General features: G+C 42.4%; 1 protein-coding gene across 1 annotated transcript; it reads left to right on the top strand.

Annotated features, from left to right (window-relative positions):
• The first annotated feature begins 492 nt into the window (after positions 1-492).
• LOC110500125 (potassium voltage-gated channel subfamily A member 1) lies at positions 493-11,897 on the top strand. The gene is made up of 2 exons (XM_021577304.2): positions 493-616; positions 1,028-11,897. The coding sequence occupies exon 2, from the start codon at positions 1,284-1,286 to the stop codon at positions 2,760-2,762; it is 1,479 nt and encodes a 492-aa protein (XP_021432979.1). The 5' UTR covers positions 493-616; positions 1,028-1,283; the 3' UTR covers positions 2,763-11,897.
• The last annotated feature ends 9,115 nt before the right edge of the window (positions 11,898-21,012 follow it).

Genomic DNA, 21,012 nt, shown 5'->3' with positions numbered 1-21,012 from the left:
TTAAGCACCTCCAGTCTCCATCCCCTCTCAACAGTGTGCCGGCTCGAGGTAAAACACATCCCAGAATGCCCGTCATCTTGTCTAGGCTACTCGTAACAGGACATTTCTGCTGATGCGGTAATGTCTGAAAATGGTAAGGGTTCGCTTATTGCCCCTTAATGTATCTCCCCCCTGAATGGCAGAATAATACTTTCTCCTGCGGTATAAGCTGTTCAGTCCGAAGTGCCCAACCGCACAAGCGGCTACAGACGTTGCGGTTTACAGTTACTTTTTCTCCGTTTTTTCCATCTTCACGTTTCTCCTCTGACTCCCGCGTGATTTTACATCGAATGTGAAGAAGAGACGACAGGATCAAGATGTAGACAAATAAGACATTTAAGTTATCCGAGACGAACGGCTCAGACAGTGATGCCTTGAGAGTTTTAGCCTACCAGGGCGATCTGACGCTGCACAGAGGAAAGCTCCAATGTGTCGCGGTGGGGTGCAACGTAAAGTGTTAATGTATTAACACATTGACAACAACTCTCCGGATGTCCAGGATGTCCTAGCGTTGAATGACTGTGCTGAGTCGCGGACAAGACGCATTCCGTCAGGATTCCTTCACGATCATCCTGAGGTAAGCCTTGAAACTGGTGCACTCTGTCTGTCTGTCTGTCTGTCATTTGAGGTTTAGGGTCAAGAGGAATACTTCCAAGGCTATTGTTATCTATTACTATTAGGCCATTTACAGACTGTTAATTTTGGTGAGGCAAGTTTCAAACAGTGTTATGTGACAAAACATGCATATAAAGTGGTGCAATTATATGACATTTAACCCTGTCAAATACAACATGCATAGTCGATTGCTTTGTCTAGATTATCACCAACAAAACAATATCGTTTTCCCCTTTAAACGCTGATAAATAAACAGTGTAGCCTAGAGGCCAAATAAATAAATAAATGGCAGAAATTGCTGAGCCAGCATACATCTCCACCGCTCCTAAGATCCATTATTTTCTCTTTTTTTCTCTCTCTGACTGTGTGACAGAGGCAGCAGCAGCAGATGCAGCGAAGAGCAGCAATGGTTGAGTCAGCCAGAACCGCAGTGGAGCCGCACTGAGGCAAAGCAAGTTATACCCCCCCTGTCTGGGGACTAGCACAAGAAATAGGGGGAGAAGAAGAAGAGAGGAGAAGGAAATTGTATACTGCCTAAACCTGAATGCCGCCTGTTCAATCAGATTAACCGGGAAACCCGGAATTCCACAACTCCTGCTGCAACAGAGCTCCCGAATTCGAGCTACAAGATGACCGTAGTGGCAGGAGATAACATGGACGAGACCGTGGCAGTGCCGGGGCACCCGCAGGACTCGTACCCCCCCGACCACGAAGACCACGACTGCTGCGAGAGGGTGGTCATCAACATAGCGGGGATGCGGTTCGAGACACAACTCAAAACTCTCTCCCAGTTCCCCGAGACATTGCTAGGCAACCCCAAGAAGAGGATGCGCTACTTTGACCACCTGAGAAACGAGTATTTCTTTGATAGAAACCGCCCCAGTTTCGATGCCATCCTCTACTATTACCAGTCCGGGGGTAGGCTGAGAAGGCCCGTCAACGTCCCGTTGGATATGTTCTCGGAAGAGATAAAGTTTTATGAGTTGGGAGTGGATGCCATGGAGAAATTCCGTGAGGATGAGGGCTTCGTCAGAGAGGAAGAACGTCCTTTACCTGAGAAGGAGTTCCAGCGTCAGATCTGGCTGCTTTTTGAGCACCCAGAGAGCTCCGGTCCAGCCAGAGGGATTGCTATAGTATCTGTTATGGTCATTCTGATTTCTATAGTCATCTTTTGTTTAGAGACTTTACCTGACTTGAAAGAAGACCCCAGGGGTCGGTTTAAGACTGTAGGGAACCATACTTTTTACTACAAACCAAACATCCTAACCGATCCCTTCTTCATTATTGAAACTCTTTGCATTATCTGGTTCTCGTTTGAGTTGTTAGTGCGTTTTTTTGCGTGTCCAAGTAAGGCGGTCTTCTCCAAAAACATGATGAACATTATTGATATAGTGGCTATCATTCCTTACTTCATCACACTGGGAACAGAGCTGGCTGAGGACCCCGAAGACCAGGACGAGGGCATGGGGGAGCAGGCAACATCTCTGGCCATCCTCAGGGTGATCCGTTTGGTCAGAGTGTTTAGAATCTTCAAGTTGTCACGACACTCCAAAGGATTGCAGATCCTGGGACAGACCCTCAAGGCCAGTATGCGCGAGCTCGGATTGCTGATCTTCTTCCTCTTCATTGGAGTCATCCTGTTCTCCAGCGCGGTGTATTTCGCAGAAGCAGAGGAGAAAGGGTCGCACTTCGGCAGCATCCCAGAAGCCTTCTGGTGGGCCGTGGTATCTATGACAACTGTGGGCTATGGGGACATGGTGCCTGTCACTATAGGGGGTAAGATAGTGGGCTCCCTTTGCGCCATAGCTGGTGTGTTGACGATTGCACTCCCAGTGCCTGTCATTGTGTCCAACTTCAACTACTTCTACCACAGGGAGACCGAGGGAGAGGAGCAGGCCCAACTCTTAAACGTTAGTGAACCAAACATTAGTGAAAGCAATTCTAGTCGCCGTAGCTCGTCCACTGTCAGCAAATCAGAGTACATGGAGATTGATGGAGATATAAATAATAGCATCGACAACTTTAGAGAGGCAAACCTCAGAACTGGCAATTGCACTATAGCCAACCAAAACTGTGTAAATAAAAGCAAGCTGCTCACAGATGTGTAGAATTAGACACCACGGGACTTAAATGATGCCGTCACATGTTAACTGCACTAGACCATCAGGTCTGAAAGCTTCATTCGCCTCCTATAAGCGTTCTAGCATTACAACAACCATGCGCAGCAATTTGAAAGTAATTATTACAGGGGGGAAAGAAAATGAAGCTGTTACTAGAGAATATAACATATAGATAGAGTAAATTAATTATTCTAAAATGATCCTTTAAATAAGTATTGAAAAAGAAAAAAGAAACAACTTCTATTTAACAAGCAAATGCGGGCGTCCTTGGAGGAACACTAATCAACAGCACTCATGAGGACATATCTGTCTTTATCAGACGAAGCCAGGCGTCGTAATTAAAATGTAATGCATGGATTACAGATAACATTTCAGCAAGTTGCACAATGCATCAAGGAGAAAATGCATCAGAAATATGCTCTGCTGCCTGCAGAGAGAGAGAGAGAGAGAGAGACGCAAGTCAGCATCTGTAGCAGTCAGACAGACAGTGGTTGGATCGAGCGACGCCTCGCCCGAAGTCAGAGAGGCTACTCCTCTACCCCTCTGTCATCAAAGGATTTACTATCCAGCAAAGCGCCCAGGAAAAAGACTGATCGCTGATCTCCTGGTTTGGATGATGACGAGGAGGATCTAGGATACGGACATCCGCAATGCTGCTATTTTCCAGCAGTAAGATGCTGTAATTATGATATCACTAAGTGATTCAATGGGATTTTAGCCCTTTAAATGCAAGACAGCACAATTATATAACAAAAGAGCTTCACATGAGCATGTTTAGAAACTCTCCATACATGTTGATATTGGCATGCGTGATGATGAGACATAACCTCATAATAATGGAGAAAAAAATATTTTGGATATTTGCATCCTATGCCTTCATTCGATTCTTCCACCCATTTATGCTTTTGTTTCACTGAGAGTGCAGTACTGGTTTCAAATAGGTTTTTCATTTCAAAATGCTAATCGTTTAGAAGTATCTAGGGAGTGAATGTTAAAAATCGTAAGGGAAACAGTAACTAAACTAAGATCATAGCATGAGAAAAATCAACCTGCATTACGGCCTATCGACTAGATACTGTGTATACTAGTATATCTAATGCATGACGTCAGTATTCAGCTTGTTGCAGTTACAGACACTGAATAGTGTCTCATACTGTCATGGAAACGAAACGTGGGTAATTTAAAAAAACAAAAATCCCTGAAACGTTTCTGAAATGTGACTAAATACAGTATATCCAAACCCAACTCCGGGGTTCAGACTTAAAACGTTCTCGATCAAAGAAGCATAATAAATACCTATTATCAAAAATGCATATTCTCCTAAATACGCAACAAGTATTACAGTATTACTTCAATAGTGCAGTGCATGGACCTTCTTTGAACAAAGAAAAAGTAAACATATTATGAGTCATGTCTTCCATTTCACCACTAAATTTAGGGACGTTTGTTTATTTTCACAAACAAAACAAACGAAATTGCTCTAATTTGAATGAAATTAACGTTTGTTTAATAAATACTGCAAATCATTATTTTGCACTTTAGTTGCTAGTGCCTTTACCCCTCTCACCATGCAACAGGTTCAGTGAAAGTGCCTCTGTGTATATAGCCTACAACATAAATACATGTTGAACAGATCAGGTGCAAAAGATCTTGTTTCCGCAATATGCTGTTATAAATGCTGTTATTAATGCTGTTATTGATGTGGATGATGATGATGGTTATTAATACAGTGAGAGAATGTTCAGTGAAAACAACCATGGAAGTCCATTACCAACATGACCCAGGATTGAGTTTACCCAAGATTCTAGAACAAGATTCTAGAACAACTCAACATTGTTGTCCTCATGATGCACTTATGCTCTTACTGGAACCAACCATCCTCCTGTGCTTTATGTTTCTCTTCACCCATGCACCACTTCAAATCCAAAGGGAATATCCATTGCTTTGCATTGCATTGTTGCTATTGATTTATGTGCCATAAGTCTTGCGTGTCTACCTCAGTGAGGTTACTGCAGAACTCACTGCAGAACTGAAGCCAGACTCCTAGCCAGGCAGAGCTGCAAAGCAGGCTATATCGATGCAGAGCAGAGCGTACTTCTTCCACAACATGAAAAATTGCCTTTTAGTGGACTAGGCTGTGGTCATCAGCATCTGGGCCTGCACTTACAAAGTGCCTCAGAGTAGGAGTGCAGATCTAAGATCAGGTCTCCCAATGTCCATGTAATCTTATTCATTCTGATCTAAAAGGCTAATCTGATCCTAGAGCTGCGCTCCTACTCTGAGACACTTTGTGATTACAGGCCCAGATGCTGAATTGTTAGAAGCACTTAAAATATACTCTAGCACCCTTAACCCTATCCCTTTTCCTTCCAAGCTATGCATAGTCAAAAAAGAAAAGAAACAAACATTTCTATACAGATGTAGGATCTTAATTTGATCCATCTTTTGTTGATGATAATTTTCCTGCATGGCAGGAAATGCAAACTTGTGGTGTATTCAAGGTTTAAAAAGGCTTTTAAAGTTAGTAATTTCTGCTTTAAAAATGTCAGATTTGATTTTCCCTAATGTAAAATGTATCAACCCTTACAAAAAATGCCAATTAATTATAATCCACATTTCCTGTTGCTGCAAAATTATTTCCTGCTGTAGAAAACTAGCTCAAATTAAGATCCTACATCTGTAGTAGCAGAGTAGACCAGAGCATAATGATATAGACTGGCTGATTCTCGAAAAACATGTTAATACAAGTGGTTTGGTTTCAAATCAAATCAAATTGTATTGGTCACGTACACATATTTAGCAAACGTTATCGCAGATGCACCGAAATGTTTATGTTTCTATCGCCAACAGTGCAATATTACCTAGCAATGGTGTGTATAGACAGTATGGACAGTATATGAATAGAAAAGGTGTGTTCAGCAGTAGTTATACAGAATGGTGTGTACAGACATGATTAAAGTGACCAGTGTTCCATGACTATGTAGATAGGGCAGCAGTTTCTGAGGTGCAGGGTAACCATTTGGATTCTTTGGTGTGACAGTTGAGAACCAATGCAGGTTTGATACTATTACGCAGTGGTGGAAAATGTACCCAGTAGTCATACTTGAGTAAAAGTCAAGAAACCTTAACAGGAAATGACTCAAGCAAAAGTGAAAGTCACCCAATAAAATAATACTTGAGTAAAAGTCTGAAACTATTTGGTTATAAATGTACTTAAGTATCAAAAGTAAAAGTATAAACAATTAAAAATCACTTATATTAAGCAAACCAGATGGCACAATTGTTCATGTTTTTTTTTAATTTACAGATAGCCAACACTCAGACATCATTCAGAAACAAAGCATTTGTGTTTAGTGATTTCGCCAGGTCAAAGGCAGTCGAGATGACTTAAGGATGTTCCCTTAAGAAGTACGTGAATTGGAACCTTTCTTGTCCTGCTAAGCATTCAAAATGTAACGAGTACTTTTGGGTGTCAGGGAAAATGTATGTAAAAAGTACATCATTTTCTTTAGGAATGTAGTGAAGTTAAAGTAGTCCAAAAATATAAATAGTAAATTAAAGTACAGATACCCCCCCCCCAAAAACGACTTTAAGTAGTAATTTACACCACTGCTATGACGTCATAGAACTATCCTGTCCAATTATATCGGTGATTGCCTGAAAAGTGTGCCACACTTCATTGATGAGAAATGCCCATTCTAGTAATTATATTTCTGTGTGTATCTGTCGCAGAAGGACAATGAAGTACCCAGGGAGTTTTAAGTCCAACTTTTTTTTTCCACCCTGGGCATTATAAGCAAATTATAAAAGGCTCCACAGTCTTTGCTAGTTCAATTTGCTCAATATCTACATATTGTATTTCATCATTGTGTCTTCCAGCTTTCAGCAAAGCTTACGGATGCTTTGTGAATGCTGTTATGTTGTTTAAGCAACATTTTGGCTGTCATAATCCAAATCCATTTAGAATCAAGGCATGACACTGATATCACTCCAGGAAATGTTTGTGCCACTGAAGTCGAGGGATGACACACAACAGACGTAATGACGCCCACACATCAACATAGCTAAAGATTTATGACTGGATGTTACCTGGAGGAAAAGGACTGGACCGTGTTTCCTTTCGGGTCTCCACGACAGTGTGACAAGGGTCTTAGTGGACTAACAGCAAGCTGGCAAAGCAGGCTAATGTACACATTGTTTGGCGAAAAGGCTGCATACTTAGAATGTGTCTGTCTAGCAGAGAGCCTTCGTAGATGTCACTTCAGTTCACATATCAGTTCAATATATACAACAAGTGTTACTTCTGTGTCAGGGATTTTCAGGGTTTCTGACCAAGAGAATGTCATCACGTCTTAAGAACAGACACGGAATCTCACAAATACAGCCAATACAAAGTGGCTATCCCATCTCAAGTTTCAAGTGTCAATGTTTATCTGCCACTTTGACAAGATACAACCGCTGTAAAACAGTATAGTAAAATTCTCACCTTGAGAGCAATTTCCCAATAACACGGTGATAATAATAATAGACACAGTAGATACTAATAGAATGAAACATTTAGATAATAATCCACACAAGATCTACGATGTGAGTTAAAGAAACAAGAGAATGAAAGTATATACAGGCCACTGCCAATACCTTATTCAATGTGCAGGGGTACTGGAGTGGTTGAAGTGGGTTTATACATAAAAAGTATATCTACCATGTACAGTAGCTAGCTGACCATCAGGTAAATGATATGTTTTTACCATATGTGGTTTCTCTTATGACCCAGAAGAGTGGTTGGACAAAATATGTCCTGTTCCACCAAATACCCATGATGCAACAGTTCACAGTGAGGTTGAGGGCCGTCACTAGTTACCCCAGCCACATAGTCATAAGTATGGCTAAACCTTTGAATTTGTGGCTGTGGTAGCTAGTGACATCCAAGTTTGAGGGAACCCATGCGAAACCCCTCACGTCACGATACCAGTACATCTGTTGCTCTTGCCGTGAGGGAAATCTATGCATGGTGCTATGCATTTAACTATTCTATAAAAAAACAATAAAAAACAATGCATTCTTATAGCAATAGAATTACAGGTACCTGTTTCTTAGAAACTTTTGTAAAATAAGATATTCATTCATCTATTTTAAAAAGATATGGAGAAGACAGATGGTCTCGATCTCTTTACCGATATTTACAACATGGCTGTCTGTGTATGTTGTTTGTTGTATTCTTTGATTTCATGAAGGTCAGTGGGGTCAAAGGTTAAAGATCAAAGTTAACATCTGGGTCATGTTCATTAGGGAAAACTTTAAAAAAACATTTTGCAACAAGAACATTTTGAGTTTCTTATTGGACAGAGAGTCAATCCCCAGTCAATCTCCCCATTTCACTCCGGGTTTAGAGCGGTTTATTCTATTTGGTGCCTAATGAACATGACCCTGTCCTAACACTAAGCATAGAAAACCTATGAAATGGCCAAATATAGGTATTGTACAGTGGCCATCCAATCCCCGTCAACCTCATAGGTTTACCTGGAGTAGTTTTCCAGCAAGGAAGTTGTGTTGACAAACAGAGCAAAGTAGCTGGTAGCACCCTCCCACAGGATTGAAGGGCTGTGTATTTAGTGTGAATTTAGTGTGAACGAGAGTCTGAGATGGTGCCTATATAGGTTTGTTTGTATAATGTATGCTATTCAAAAGAACAACGAGGGAGGTTTATTAAAAATACCATTCAGAGAAACTCAAGTAAAAGTAAACTATATCTAAAACGAAGAAAGAAACACTGTCAAATAGAGTATTGCAAGCAACTTTATAGAGCAACATGTCAAAACCAATCATATCTATGTTTTTTATTGTGTATCTTATATTTAGTTTTCTTTGTCACTACACTACTATTGATTCCCACTGGGCACAGACGTCAATTCAAGGTCTATTCTACATTGGTTCAAAGTCATTTCATTGAACGGACGTGGAAACAATGATGATTCAACCAGTGGGTGCCCAGTGGATTGCATTTAGGAAGAACATGACAGAATATCCTGAAATATCAAAGACAATAATAACGTGTTCCGTTGCCAAGCCATGATGATTAAACTGAAGTACTATTGTTATTAATTTACTGCACTGACAATTCACTGCACTGACAATTCACTATGCTGACAATTTACTGTACTGTCAATTTACTGTACTGACAATTTACTGCACTGACAATTCACTATACTGTCAATTTACTGCACTGACAATTCACTATACTGTCAATTTACTGTACTGACAATTTACTGTACTGTCAATTTACTGCACTGACAATTCACTATACTGTCAATTTACTGCACTGACAATTCACTATACTGTCAATTTACTGTACTGACAATTTACTGTACTGTCAATTTACTGCACTGACAATTCACTATACTGTCAATTTACTGCACTGACAATTCACTATACTGTCAATTTACTGTACTGACAATTCACTGCACTGACAATTCACTATACTGACAATTTACTGTACTGTCAATTTACTGTACTGACAATTTACTGTACTGTCAATTTACTGCACTGACAATTCACTATACTGTCAATTTACTGCACTGACAATTCACAATACTGTCAATTTACTGCACTGACAATTCACTATACTGTCAATTTACTGTACTGACAATTTACTGTACTGACAATTTACTGTACTGTCAATTTACTGTACTGACAATTTACTGTACTGTCAATTTACTGTACTATCAATTTACTATACTGACAATTTACTGTACTGTCAATTTACTGTACTGACAATTTACTGTACTGACAATTCACTATACTGTCAATTTACTGTACTGACAATTTACTGTACTGACAATTTACTGTACTGACAATTTACTGTACTGTCAATTTACTGTACTGACAATTCACTGCACTGACAATTCACTCTACTGTCAATTTACTGTACTGACAATTCACTGTACTGTCAATTTACTGTACTGACAATTTACTGTACTGTCAATTTACTGTACTGACAATTTACTGTACCGGACAACAAACTACTGTGTTAGCATCAAGATGTATGGATAGTCTTTTAAATTAATTTAAAGAAACACGGGAAAACCCATCCAAACAAACCACACCATTTAAGAGAGTTTACAAACTTCCATCACTGAAAACCAACTGATAATGTATAGATAATGAATACATATCTCTATGGCAACCAGAAACTGCATGGTTAACAGAAGACTGCATGAGCTTTAAAACCTTTCCAAACAGTAGATCAATTATAATAGCGGTTGCATCTTTTAAAGAAAACCCTTGCTTTCATCTAAACCAAAGGCTTCTATATCAAACATTTTCCTATATTTTGAATGTATTTTAGACATTTTTTATTGTATGCTAAAGAAACGTTTTTATCTCAGACCAGACGTGCGTTCTAATTGGTGCGTGCTACAGTATGGCAACACTATGTACTGAATCTGATCAGTTCTGATGTAAGTGTTAACATCACTCCATGTTCAAACTAGCCTGGTCTCAGATCTGTTTGCGCTGTCTTGCCAACTATATGCTCATTGTCAGGCCAAACACGGCGAATTACCAATGACAACAATCATGGGAGTTGGCTATACAGCACAAACAAACCAGTGACCAAGCTTTACGTTCAAACCTCTCTTTACTAACATGCTGAGCGAGCGTTACAAAATAAATGTACACATACATGTTATTCAATCATTGCAGACACACTGCACACACGCGTCAACGAGCGTCTGCGTAGCCAGGCGCTAAAATAGATCTTGGTTCCATTTGTGACGCTTTGATGCGCTGCAAGTCCCGCCTCTACCATCTTCTCATTGGTATTTAGAATCATATACCCACGTGGGTGATTGAAAGATGAACTGAGGTCCACACTCCAGTCGGTGGTGGTAATGCACCTTAAAGTTGGTTGCCAACCCCCATATAAAGTCCAAAGAAGAATAAGAAGCCTGAAGGAGGAGAGATTAGTAGAAACAAACTCGGTTGACCGTTTTATCTGTGGATCCATTGTCTGAGTAGAGGACCTTGCGCATTTCAGGTAAAATAACAACCAAATGTTTATATCCCAGGACAAATGATCTAGCAACAGCAAGCTAGCTAAATTGGCATATATGTTTAATGCTTTTCGACATGTCCCCAAAAATGATGTCGTTGGTTCAGAATTCGTTTTGATATTTCAACCTGCGTGTCCTGAGGCACGCGCCCGTTCTAGTCAGCGTGTTAGAATGGTGATGAGAGGTGACTAGTTCCTGTTTGATGACAGGCAGTGATGTGATTGGTAGATGTGTGATTGATGCATGTTTCTCTTACCGTCTGTCCGTCAGACATTATTTGTGTCTGAAATGGCACCCTATTCCCTCTATAGTGCACTACTTTTGACCAGAGTCCTATGGCCCCTGTAGTAGTAGTAATGCACTAGAGTCCTATGGCCCCTGGTGGGCAAAAGCACTGCACTAGAGTCCTATGGCCCCTGGTGGTCAAAAGTAGTGCACTAGAGTCCTATGGCCCCTGGTGGTCAAGGGTGCCTTTTAGCATGCTACCATTGTTCATCTACATAAGAAATGTGATCCTATAAGATATCTATAACAACCGATAGAAAACCTATTGGACGCTATGGGAATGTGACCGAGCATCTCAGAGACAATCAAAATCCAATCCAATGTTATTTGTCACATGCTTGGTAAACAACAGCTGTAGACTAACAGTGAAATGCTTCCTGATGGGCCCTTCACCAACAATACAGAGAGAAACATAGAAAACATTATAGAAAGATAATATTATAGATATATAAAAATGTTTTGTCTAGATCAGGTATGTTTGTCATGTAGAACGGAGTCCTGTCAGCTCTACTCGTTACATTTCTACCTGAAATGTTGTTAACGTTTAACCTCGTCGAATACACCCCTGCTCTTTACATTTGTGTTATAAGTCATCCATTTGCCTACTTTCCAATGTCTGTCATTTTTTCCACATTGTCTATTGAGGATTACACTATGACATGTTGGGCTCGTCAGATGTCAGATTAAAAACATGGTCTGTGATATATGCAAGGGTATTTATTTTCTAACTTACGTCACACTGTATGACTTCATCGTTCGTCAAATTCAATAAATGTTAAGGATCAGATTGTGTGTTGTCGTTAGTTACCTGTAAAACAAGGTCCTTTCGGGTGTTTAGTCAAGTCTACAGCTGCTGAATGTTTGTGTACTTGTGAGCCACTGAGGGTGTAAGTTTCTGATTCCGCTTCTAGCAAACCCCAATGGGGACGTTCCCGAGGACACGGGCAAGTGGACCACATTCTTTATCGATGCTACAAACATCTTAGCACTTCAATATTGATTAACACCTGCATTAAATCATTTGGATTGAAAACTACGTACCCTGCCTTCAGTACCTGGCTACAGTACCTGGCTATAGTACCTGGCTATAGTACCTGACTACAGTACCTGGCTATAGTACCTGACTACAGTACCTGGCTATAGTACCTGGCTACAGTACCTGGCTATAGTACCTGACTATAGTACCTGGCTACAGTACCTGGCTATAGTACCTGGCTACAGTACCTGGCTACAGTACCTGACTATAGTACCTGGCTACAGTACCTGGCTATAGTACCTGGCTACAGTACCTGGCTATAGTACCTGGCTACAGTACCTGGCTACAGTACCTGACTATAGTACCTGGCTACAGTACCTGGCTACAGTACCTGGCTACAGTACCTGACTACAGTACCTGACTATAGTACCTGGCTACAGTACCTGGCTATAGTCCCTGGCTACAGTACCTGACCATAGTACCTGACTACAGTACCTGGCTACAGTACCTGACTATAGTACCTGACTATAGTACCTGGCTATAGTACCTGGCTATAGTACCTGACTACAGTACCTGACTACAGTACCTGACTACAGTACCTGACTACAGTACCTGGCTATAGTACCTGACTATAGTACCTGACTACAGTACCTGACTATAGTACCTGACTATAGTACCTGGCTACAGTACCTGACTATAGTACCTGGCTATAGTACCTGACTATAGTACCTGGCTATAGAACCTGACTATAGTACCTGACTATAGTACCTGACTATAGTACCTGGCTATAGTACCTGACTATAGTACCTGACTATAGTACCTGGCTATAGTACCTGGCTACATAATCTGGCTATAGTACCTGACTATAGTACCTGACTATAGTACCTGGCTACAGAATCTGGCTACAGAATCTGGCTATAGTACCTGGCTATAGTACCTGGCTACAGAATCTGGCTACAGAATCTGAATATAGTACCTGACTATAGTACCTGGCTACAGTACCTGGCTACAGTACCTGGCTACAGAATCTGGCTACAGTACCTGGCCTGCTCTCTCTGCTCCTGGACCTCTCTCTCTGCTCCTGGTTCTCTCCCTGGCCCTGGCCCTCTCTCTGGCCCTGGCCCTCTCTCTCTGCTCCTGGACCTCTCTCTCTGCTTCTGGACCTCTCTCTCTGCTCCTGGCCCTCTCCCTGGCCCTCTCTCTGTCCCTGGCCCTCTCTCTCTGCTCCTGGACCTCTCTCTCTGCTCCTGGCCCTCTCCTTGGCCCTCTCCCTGGCCCTGGCCCTCTCTCTCTGCTCCTGGCCCTCTCCCCGGCCCTGGCCCTCTCTCTGCTCCTGGCCCTCTCCCTGGCCCTGGCCCTCTCCCTGGCCCTGGCCCTCTCTCTCTGCTCCTGGCCCTCTCCCTGGCCCTGGCCCTCTCTCTCTGCTCCTGGACCTCTCTCTCTGCTCCTGGACCTCTCTCTCCCTGGCCTTCTCTCTCTGCTCCTGGCCTTCTCTCTCTGCTCCTTTCCCTCTCTCTCCCTGGCCTTCTCTCTCTGCTCCTGGCCCTCTCCCTGGCCCTGGCCCTCTCTCTGCTCCTGGCCCCCTCTCTCTCGCTCTCTAGCCCTTTCTCTGGCTCTCTCTCTCTCTCCCTCCCACCAGAGCTCTGCTGTACTGTAGTACAGAATACAGACACTGATATCAGCCAGGCCTGTCACACACATACACACAAAACAGCTGTCTCACACCATGTGATTGCTAAAAATGTGTCATCCTGAGGGCAGTGTCTGAGTTATACAAACAAGAAGGGAGTGGGTGTTGTGTTTCTGTGGGTGTGAGTTGCATACCCAAACAGTGTGTAGACCCAAGCTTTCGCTGTGTGTCCAAGCAGGGAGCTGTAATGACGCAACCTACTGTACAAATAACCACCCCACCAGATCCCTAGCTATCTCTACCGTGCGAGTCCGCGAGGAATGAGTTTCAATATTTAATTGAAACTGTGGTGGAAGCCGCTGTCTTGGTAATCCCTCTCAGTCTGTCTGCTACAGCAATTGAGGGACTGTGGGTCAGGTCAGTGGTACAACAGTAATCCGTCCCCTAGTGTCTATCTCATATTTGAATGGTACAGTATATTTGAATGGTACAGTACATTTGAACTGGACAGTATATTTGAATGTTACTGCTGCTCACATCGGTTTTTATCAGAGTGAGTGCTAATAACCACACAAAAACAAATGAGAGCACAAACAAGCATACACAAACCAATAAACACACACACACGCACGCTGTCGTTTTCCCTGAGTCAGGCTTCTGGCTCACTTGATATTCCTGATCGATTCCCATAAAGACTCTCACCCCATATACCTTTTAGACAGGAAAGCCCATGCAATTCCCATAAAGACAGACTCTCACCTCATATCCCCTTTAGACAGGAAGCCCATGCTATTCCCATAAAGACAGACTCTCACCTCATATCCCCTTTAGACAGGAAGCCCATGCTATTCCCATAAAGACACTCTCACCCCATATCCCCTTTAGACAGGAAGCCCATGCTATTCCCATAAAGACAGACTCTCACCCCATATCCCCTTTAGACAGGAAGACAGACTCTCACCCCATATCCCCTTTAGACAGGAAGCCCATGCTATTACCATAAAGACACTCTCACCCCATATCCCCTTTAGACAGGAAGACAGACTCTCACCCCATATCCCCTTTAGACAGGAAGCCCATGCTATTCCCATAAAGACAGACTCTCACCCCATATCCCCTTTAGACAGGAAGCCCATGCTATTCCCATAAAGACACTCTCACCCCATATCCCCTTTAGACAGGAAGCCCATGCTATTCCCATAAAGACAGACTCTCACCCCATATCCCCTTTAGACAGGAAGACAGACTCTCAACCCATATCCCCTTTAGACAGGAAGCAGTTATGATGACATCTCTGAAACCATACAAGTATTTAGTCATTGACCAAATATTTTCCAGTGAGGAGTATAGAATTTCATAGACACAGAGAAAAACTATCCTGGCTTGATTTGTTTCCCACATTTGACAATGTTGGCAAAGCACTTCCTTAACTGCCAAAATAAAGGAAACACTTGAGCAAATGAGGGATACAAAGTACACTACATGACCAAAACTATGTGGGAACCTGCTCGTTAAAGGTCTCATTCCAAAATCATGGGCATTAATATGGAGTTGGTCCCCCCTTTTCCTGCTATAACAGCATCCACTATTCTGGGAAGGCTTTCCACTAGATGTCGGAACATTGCTGCGTGGACTTGCTTCCATTCAGCCACAAGAGCATTAGTGACGTCGAGCACCAATGTTGGGCGATTAGTCTTGGCTCGCAGTCAGCGTTCCAATTCATCCCAAAGGTGTTCGATGGGGTTGAGGTCAGGGCTCTGTGCAGACCAGTCAAGTTCTTCAACACCGATCTCAAAATATAATTTCTGTATGGATCTCGCTTTGTGCATACTGTGTCACACTGAAACAGGAAAGGGCCTTTCCCAAACTGTTGCCACAAAGTTGGAAGCACAGAATCGCATAGAATGTCATTGTATGCTGTAGCATTAGGATTTCCCTCCACTGGAACTAAGGGGCCTGAGCCATGAAAAACAGCCCCAGACCATTATTCCTGCCCCCACCAGACTTTACAGTTGGCACTATGCATTCGGGCAGGTAGCGTTCTCTTGGCATCCACTCAACCCAGATTCGTCAGTTGGACTGCGCTGTAAAGGCAAAAATGGTGGTCACACCATATACAGACTGGTTTTCTGATCCACGCCCCTACGCTTTTTTTAAGGTATCTGTGACCAACAGATGCATACATGTATTCCCAGTCATGTGAAATCCATACATTAGGTAGCAAAAATAGCAACCTTTTGCCTTGATGACAGCTTTGCACACTCTTGACATTCTCTCAACCAGCTTAATTAGGAATGCTTTCCCCACAGTCTTGAAGGAGTTCCCACATATACTGAACACTTGTTAGCTGCTTTTCCTTCACTGTCCGGTCCAACTCATCCCAAACTATCTCAAGGGTGAGATTGAGGTTGAGGTTGGGTGATTGTGGAGGTCAGGTCACAATCAGCTTTGTCAGCGACAGTGTAGTAATTCCACTTCCAATATGGCCCTAATCAAGGGCTCTCCAACCCTTTTCCTGGAGAGCTACCCTCTTGTAGGTTTTGGTTTCAACCCCAGCTGTAACTAACCTGATTCAGCTTATCAACCAGATAATTATAAGAATCAGGTGCGCTTGAATCGGGTTGGAGTGAAAACCTACAGGATGGTAACTCTCCAGGAACAGGGTTGGAAAGCCCTGCTCTAACTCCACCCCATTCACCCTTAGGCCCTAACCACACCCCATTCACCCTTAGGCCCTAACCACACCCCATTCACCCTTAGGCCCTAACCACACCCCATTCACCCTTAGGCCCTATCCCCAACCTACCCCATTATCTCTTAGGTCCTATCCCCAACCTACCCCATTATCCCTTAGACCCTATCCCCAACCTACCCCATTATCCCTTAGACCCTACTCCCAACCTACCCCATTATCCCTTAGACCCTATCCCCAACCTACCCCATTATCCCTTAGACCCTACTCCCAACCTACCCCATTATCCCTTAGACCCTATCCCCAACCTACCCCATTATCCCTTAGACCCTATCCCCAACCTACCCCATTATCCCTTAGACCCTACTCCCAACCTACCCCATTATCCCTTAGACCCTACTCCCAACCTACCCCATTATCCCTTAGGCCCTATCCCCAACCTACCCCATTATCCCTTAGACCCTATCCCCAACCTACCCCATTATCCCTTAGACCCTATCCCCAACCTACCCCATTATCCCTTAGGCCCTATCCCCAACCTACGCCATTATCCCTTAGGCCATATCCCCAACCCTACCCCATTATCCCTTAGGCCATATCCCCAACCCTACCCCATTATCCCTTAGGCCATATACTATGGATTAATGTATGAAATTGCTTCTTCCAATCATTGATAAACATGTACCTGTTATGAAACTGACAGTTAGAACTGTTAAGGTTCTGTGGATTGATGAGGAATTGAACAACTGTATGGTTGAAAGAGATGGGGGCAAAAGGAGTGACTAATAAGTCTGGCTGCACATCTGACTGGCTGACTTACTGCAAATGTAGAAATGATGTGACTAAACTCAACAAAAAGAAGAAGAAACTGTACTATGAAGCCAAGATCAATGATATAAAGAATGATGGAAAAGAACTTGAGTACTTTAAATGAAATGAAGGGCAGTATTCAACTCCATATTTAATCGAATCAGATGGCATATGCATCACAAAAAACATTTGATGTTGCCAATTATTTTAATGATGAATTAATTGGTAAAGTGGGCAAACTTAGCCAGGAAATGCCAACAACGAACAGTGAGCCATCGTACTCATGCATTAAAAAAATTATTTATTATTAAGAATTTTATAAAGTAAGTGTGGGAGGGTTGGAAAAAGTATTGTTATTGATCAATAATGACAAGCGTCCTGGCATTGACAACTTAGATGGAAAGCTACTGAGGATGGTAGCTGACTACAGCCACTCCTAACTGTCATATCTTTAGTCTGAGCCTAGAGGAAAGTCTTTGTCCTCAGGCCTGGAGAAAAGCCAAAGTCATTTCGCTACCCAAGAGTGGTAAAGTGGCCTTTACTGATTCTAACAGCAGAACTATCAGCTTGCTGCCAGCTCTTAGCAAACTGTTGCAAAAAATTTGGTTTGACCACATAAAATGCAATTTCCCTGCAAACAAATTAACAACAGACTTTCAGCATGCTTATAGAGAAGGGCACTCAATACTGACACAAATGTCTGATTATTGGTTGAAAGAAATTGATAAGAATGTGGGAGCTGTACTGCTAGATTTTAGCACAGCCTTTGACAGTATTGACCATAACCTGTTGTTGAGAAAACTGATGTGTTATGGCTTTTCAACCTTGTCCATATCGTGGATCCAGAGCTATCTTTCCAAGAGAACTCAGAGAGTTTTCTTTAACGGAAGCTTCTCTAATGTCAAACATTTAAAGTGTGGTGTACCACAGGGCAGCTCTCTAGGCCCTTACTATTTTCACCAATGACCTGCCACTGGCATTAAACAAAGCATGTGTGTCCATGTATGCTGATGATTCAACCATATACGCACCAGCATCCACAGCTTATGAAGTCACTGAAACCCTTAACAAAAGAGTTGCAGTCTGTTTTGGAATGAGTGACCAGTAATAAACTGGTCTGTAACATCTTGAAAACTAAGAGTATTGTATTTGGTACAAATCATTCCCTATGTTCTAGACCTCAGTTGAATCTGGTAATGAATGGTGTGGCTGTTGAAAAAGTTGAGACTAATTAACTTGGTGTTACCTTATATTGTAAATTGACATGGTCAACATACAGTGGGGCAAAAAAGTATTTAGTCAGCCACCAATTGTGCAAGTTCTCCCACTTAAAAATATGAGAGGCCTGTAATTTTCATCATAGGTACACTTCAACTATGACAGACAAAATGAGGAAAAAAAATCCAGAAAATCACATTGTAGGATTTCTTATGAATTTATTTGTTTCAAAAAACAGATCCCCCTCATCCATCTACTCACAATATCCCATAATGACAAAGCAAAGACTGGTTTTTAGACATTTATGCATTCATCAAAAATAAAAAACTGAAAAAAGGGAAGGGGTCTGAACACTTTCCGAATACACTGTATGTGCGAGTATGCATGCTTAAATGCCGGTGTGTGTATTTACGTGTGTGCCCCTCCTCACGCTTCTTTCTGCTCTGACCAAATTCATCTTTGCTTTACCTCCATCAGTGAGAGAGTAGAGGCAGGCTACTGCTGCTGTGTTGCTGCTGACACACTTGTTTAATTATTAAGAACACTTCCATAATTCCCTTCCTTTGTCCTTCTGGAAGTCCACAGAGATTACGCCCCAAATGGAACCATATTCCCTATATACTTTCGTGCACTACTTTGTGGAGCTTTCAGTGGCCAGAGGTAATAGAGCAGGCATATTTGGGCCCCATGAGCCCTGTTCAAATGGGTGTTGCACTATATAGGGAATAGGGTGGCATTTGGGATGCAATAGCCCACAAATTGTCTTTGTTGGAAGTCAGGGAGGCAGGCCGGGTAAATGTGCCTGCTCTTTACCTCTGGCCACTGACAGCTCTATATCACGGGCAGCACGGCAGGCCCTTGGATGTAAACAGAGAGCTAATAATAACATGATGCATGTCAATCTCTCCTGGATGAAAGTGGAGGAGAGATTCTTATGCATACCCCACAAGACGTGCCACAAGAGGTCTCTTCATGGTCCCCAAGTCCTGAACAGACTATGAGGCACACACACTACATAGAGCCATGACTACATGGAAATCAATTCCACATCAAGTAACTGACGGAAGCAGTAAAATTAGATTTAAAAAACATTAAAAAACACCTTATGGAATAGCAGCGACTGTGAAGCAACAAACACTGACACACACAATAACATATGTACTATACATAGACATGGATTTAGTACTGTAGATATGTGGTAGTGGTCGAGTAGGTGCCTGAGGGCAAACAGTGTGTTGTGAAATCTGTGAATGCATTGTAATGTTTTAAAATTGCATAAACTGCCTTAATTTTGCTGGACCCCAGGAAGAGTAGTTGCTGCTTTGGCAGCAGCTAATGGGGATCCATAATAAATACAAATACAGTGAGATAAGGAAGTGGCCTAGAACCACCTCTTCATTCATTCATCCATCCATAGTGCCTTTGCCGTGAGTAAATGGTCAAAATGTGCTTAAGGAAACAGACCGTCTGTAAAGCAGCCATCTAAGACGCAGCCCCATTGAAGCAGACAGCGACTGAATTGTAATTTTGAGGTTCCGCACCACAGGACAGGGGTCATCTAAGGCTCTACCCATCCACTCACCTGAAGAAAAGTCCTTCCATTCCTCTGCCTCCTCCTGCCGGCTCTGAAAGCTAGATCAGTACACCAGTCTAGATCCAGTCCAGTCGATCAAATCACATTTTATTTGTCAAATGCGCCGAATACAACAGGTGCAGACCTTACCGTGAAATGCTTACAAGCCCTTAACCAACAATGCAGTTCAAGAAAGAGTAAAGAAAATATTTGCTAAATAAGCTAAAATAAAAAAATAAAAACAATAAAATAACAATACCGAGACTATGTACAGGGTGTACCGGTATCGAGTCAATGTGCGGGGGTGCAGACTAGTTGAGGGAATTTGTACATGTAGATAGGGGTAAAGTGACTATGCATAGATCATAAACAGCAAGCAGCATCAAATCAAATCTTATTTGTCTCATGCGCCGAATACAACCTTACAGTGAAATGCTTACTTACAAGCCCTTAACCAACAACAGAGTTAAGAGAATCCTTTGAAAAAGTAAGAGATAATAAAAACGAATAATTAAGGTAAATAACAATAGTGGGGTTATATACAGGGGGTACCGGTACAGAGTCGATGTTGACCTGTTTAAAGGTCTTGCTCACGTCGGCGTGATCACATAGTGATCACACATCTGGAATAGCTGATGCGCTCATGCATGTTTCAGTGTTACTTGCCTCGAAGCGAGCATAGAAGTTATTTAGCTCGTCTGGTAGGCTCATGTCACTGGGCCGCTCTCGGCTGTGCTTCCCTTTGTAGTCTGTAATAGTTTGCAAGCCCTGCCTCATCCGACGAGCATCGGAGCCGGTGTAGTATGATTTGATCTTAGTCCTGTTTTGACGCTTTGCCTGTTTGATGGTTTGTCGGAGGGCATAGTGGAATTTCTTATAATCTTCCGGGTTAGAGTCCTGTTCCTTAAAAGCGGCAGCTCTACCCTTTAGCTCAGTGCGACTGTCGCCTGTAATCCATGGTTTCTGGTTGGGGTATGTACGTACAGTCACTGTGGGGATGACA

Source organism: Oncorhynchus mykiss, chromosome 2, assembly GCF_013265735.2.
Source record: "Oncorhynchus mykiss isolate Arlee chromosome 2, USDA_OmykA_1.1, whole genome shotgun sequence".
Classification (NCBI taxonomy): Eukaryota; Metazoa; Chordata; class Actinopteri; order Salmoniformes; family Salmonidae; genus Oncorhynchus; species Oncorhynchus mykiss.
The sequence above is the reverse complement of the archived record's forward strand: the minus strand, read 5'-3'. Positions and strand labels throughout refer to the sequence as shown.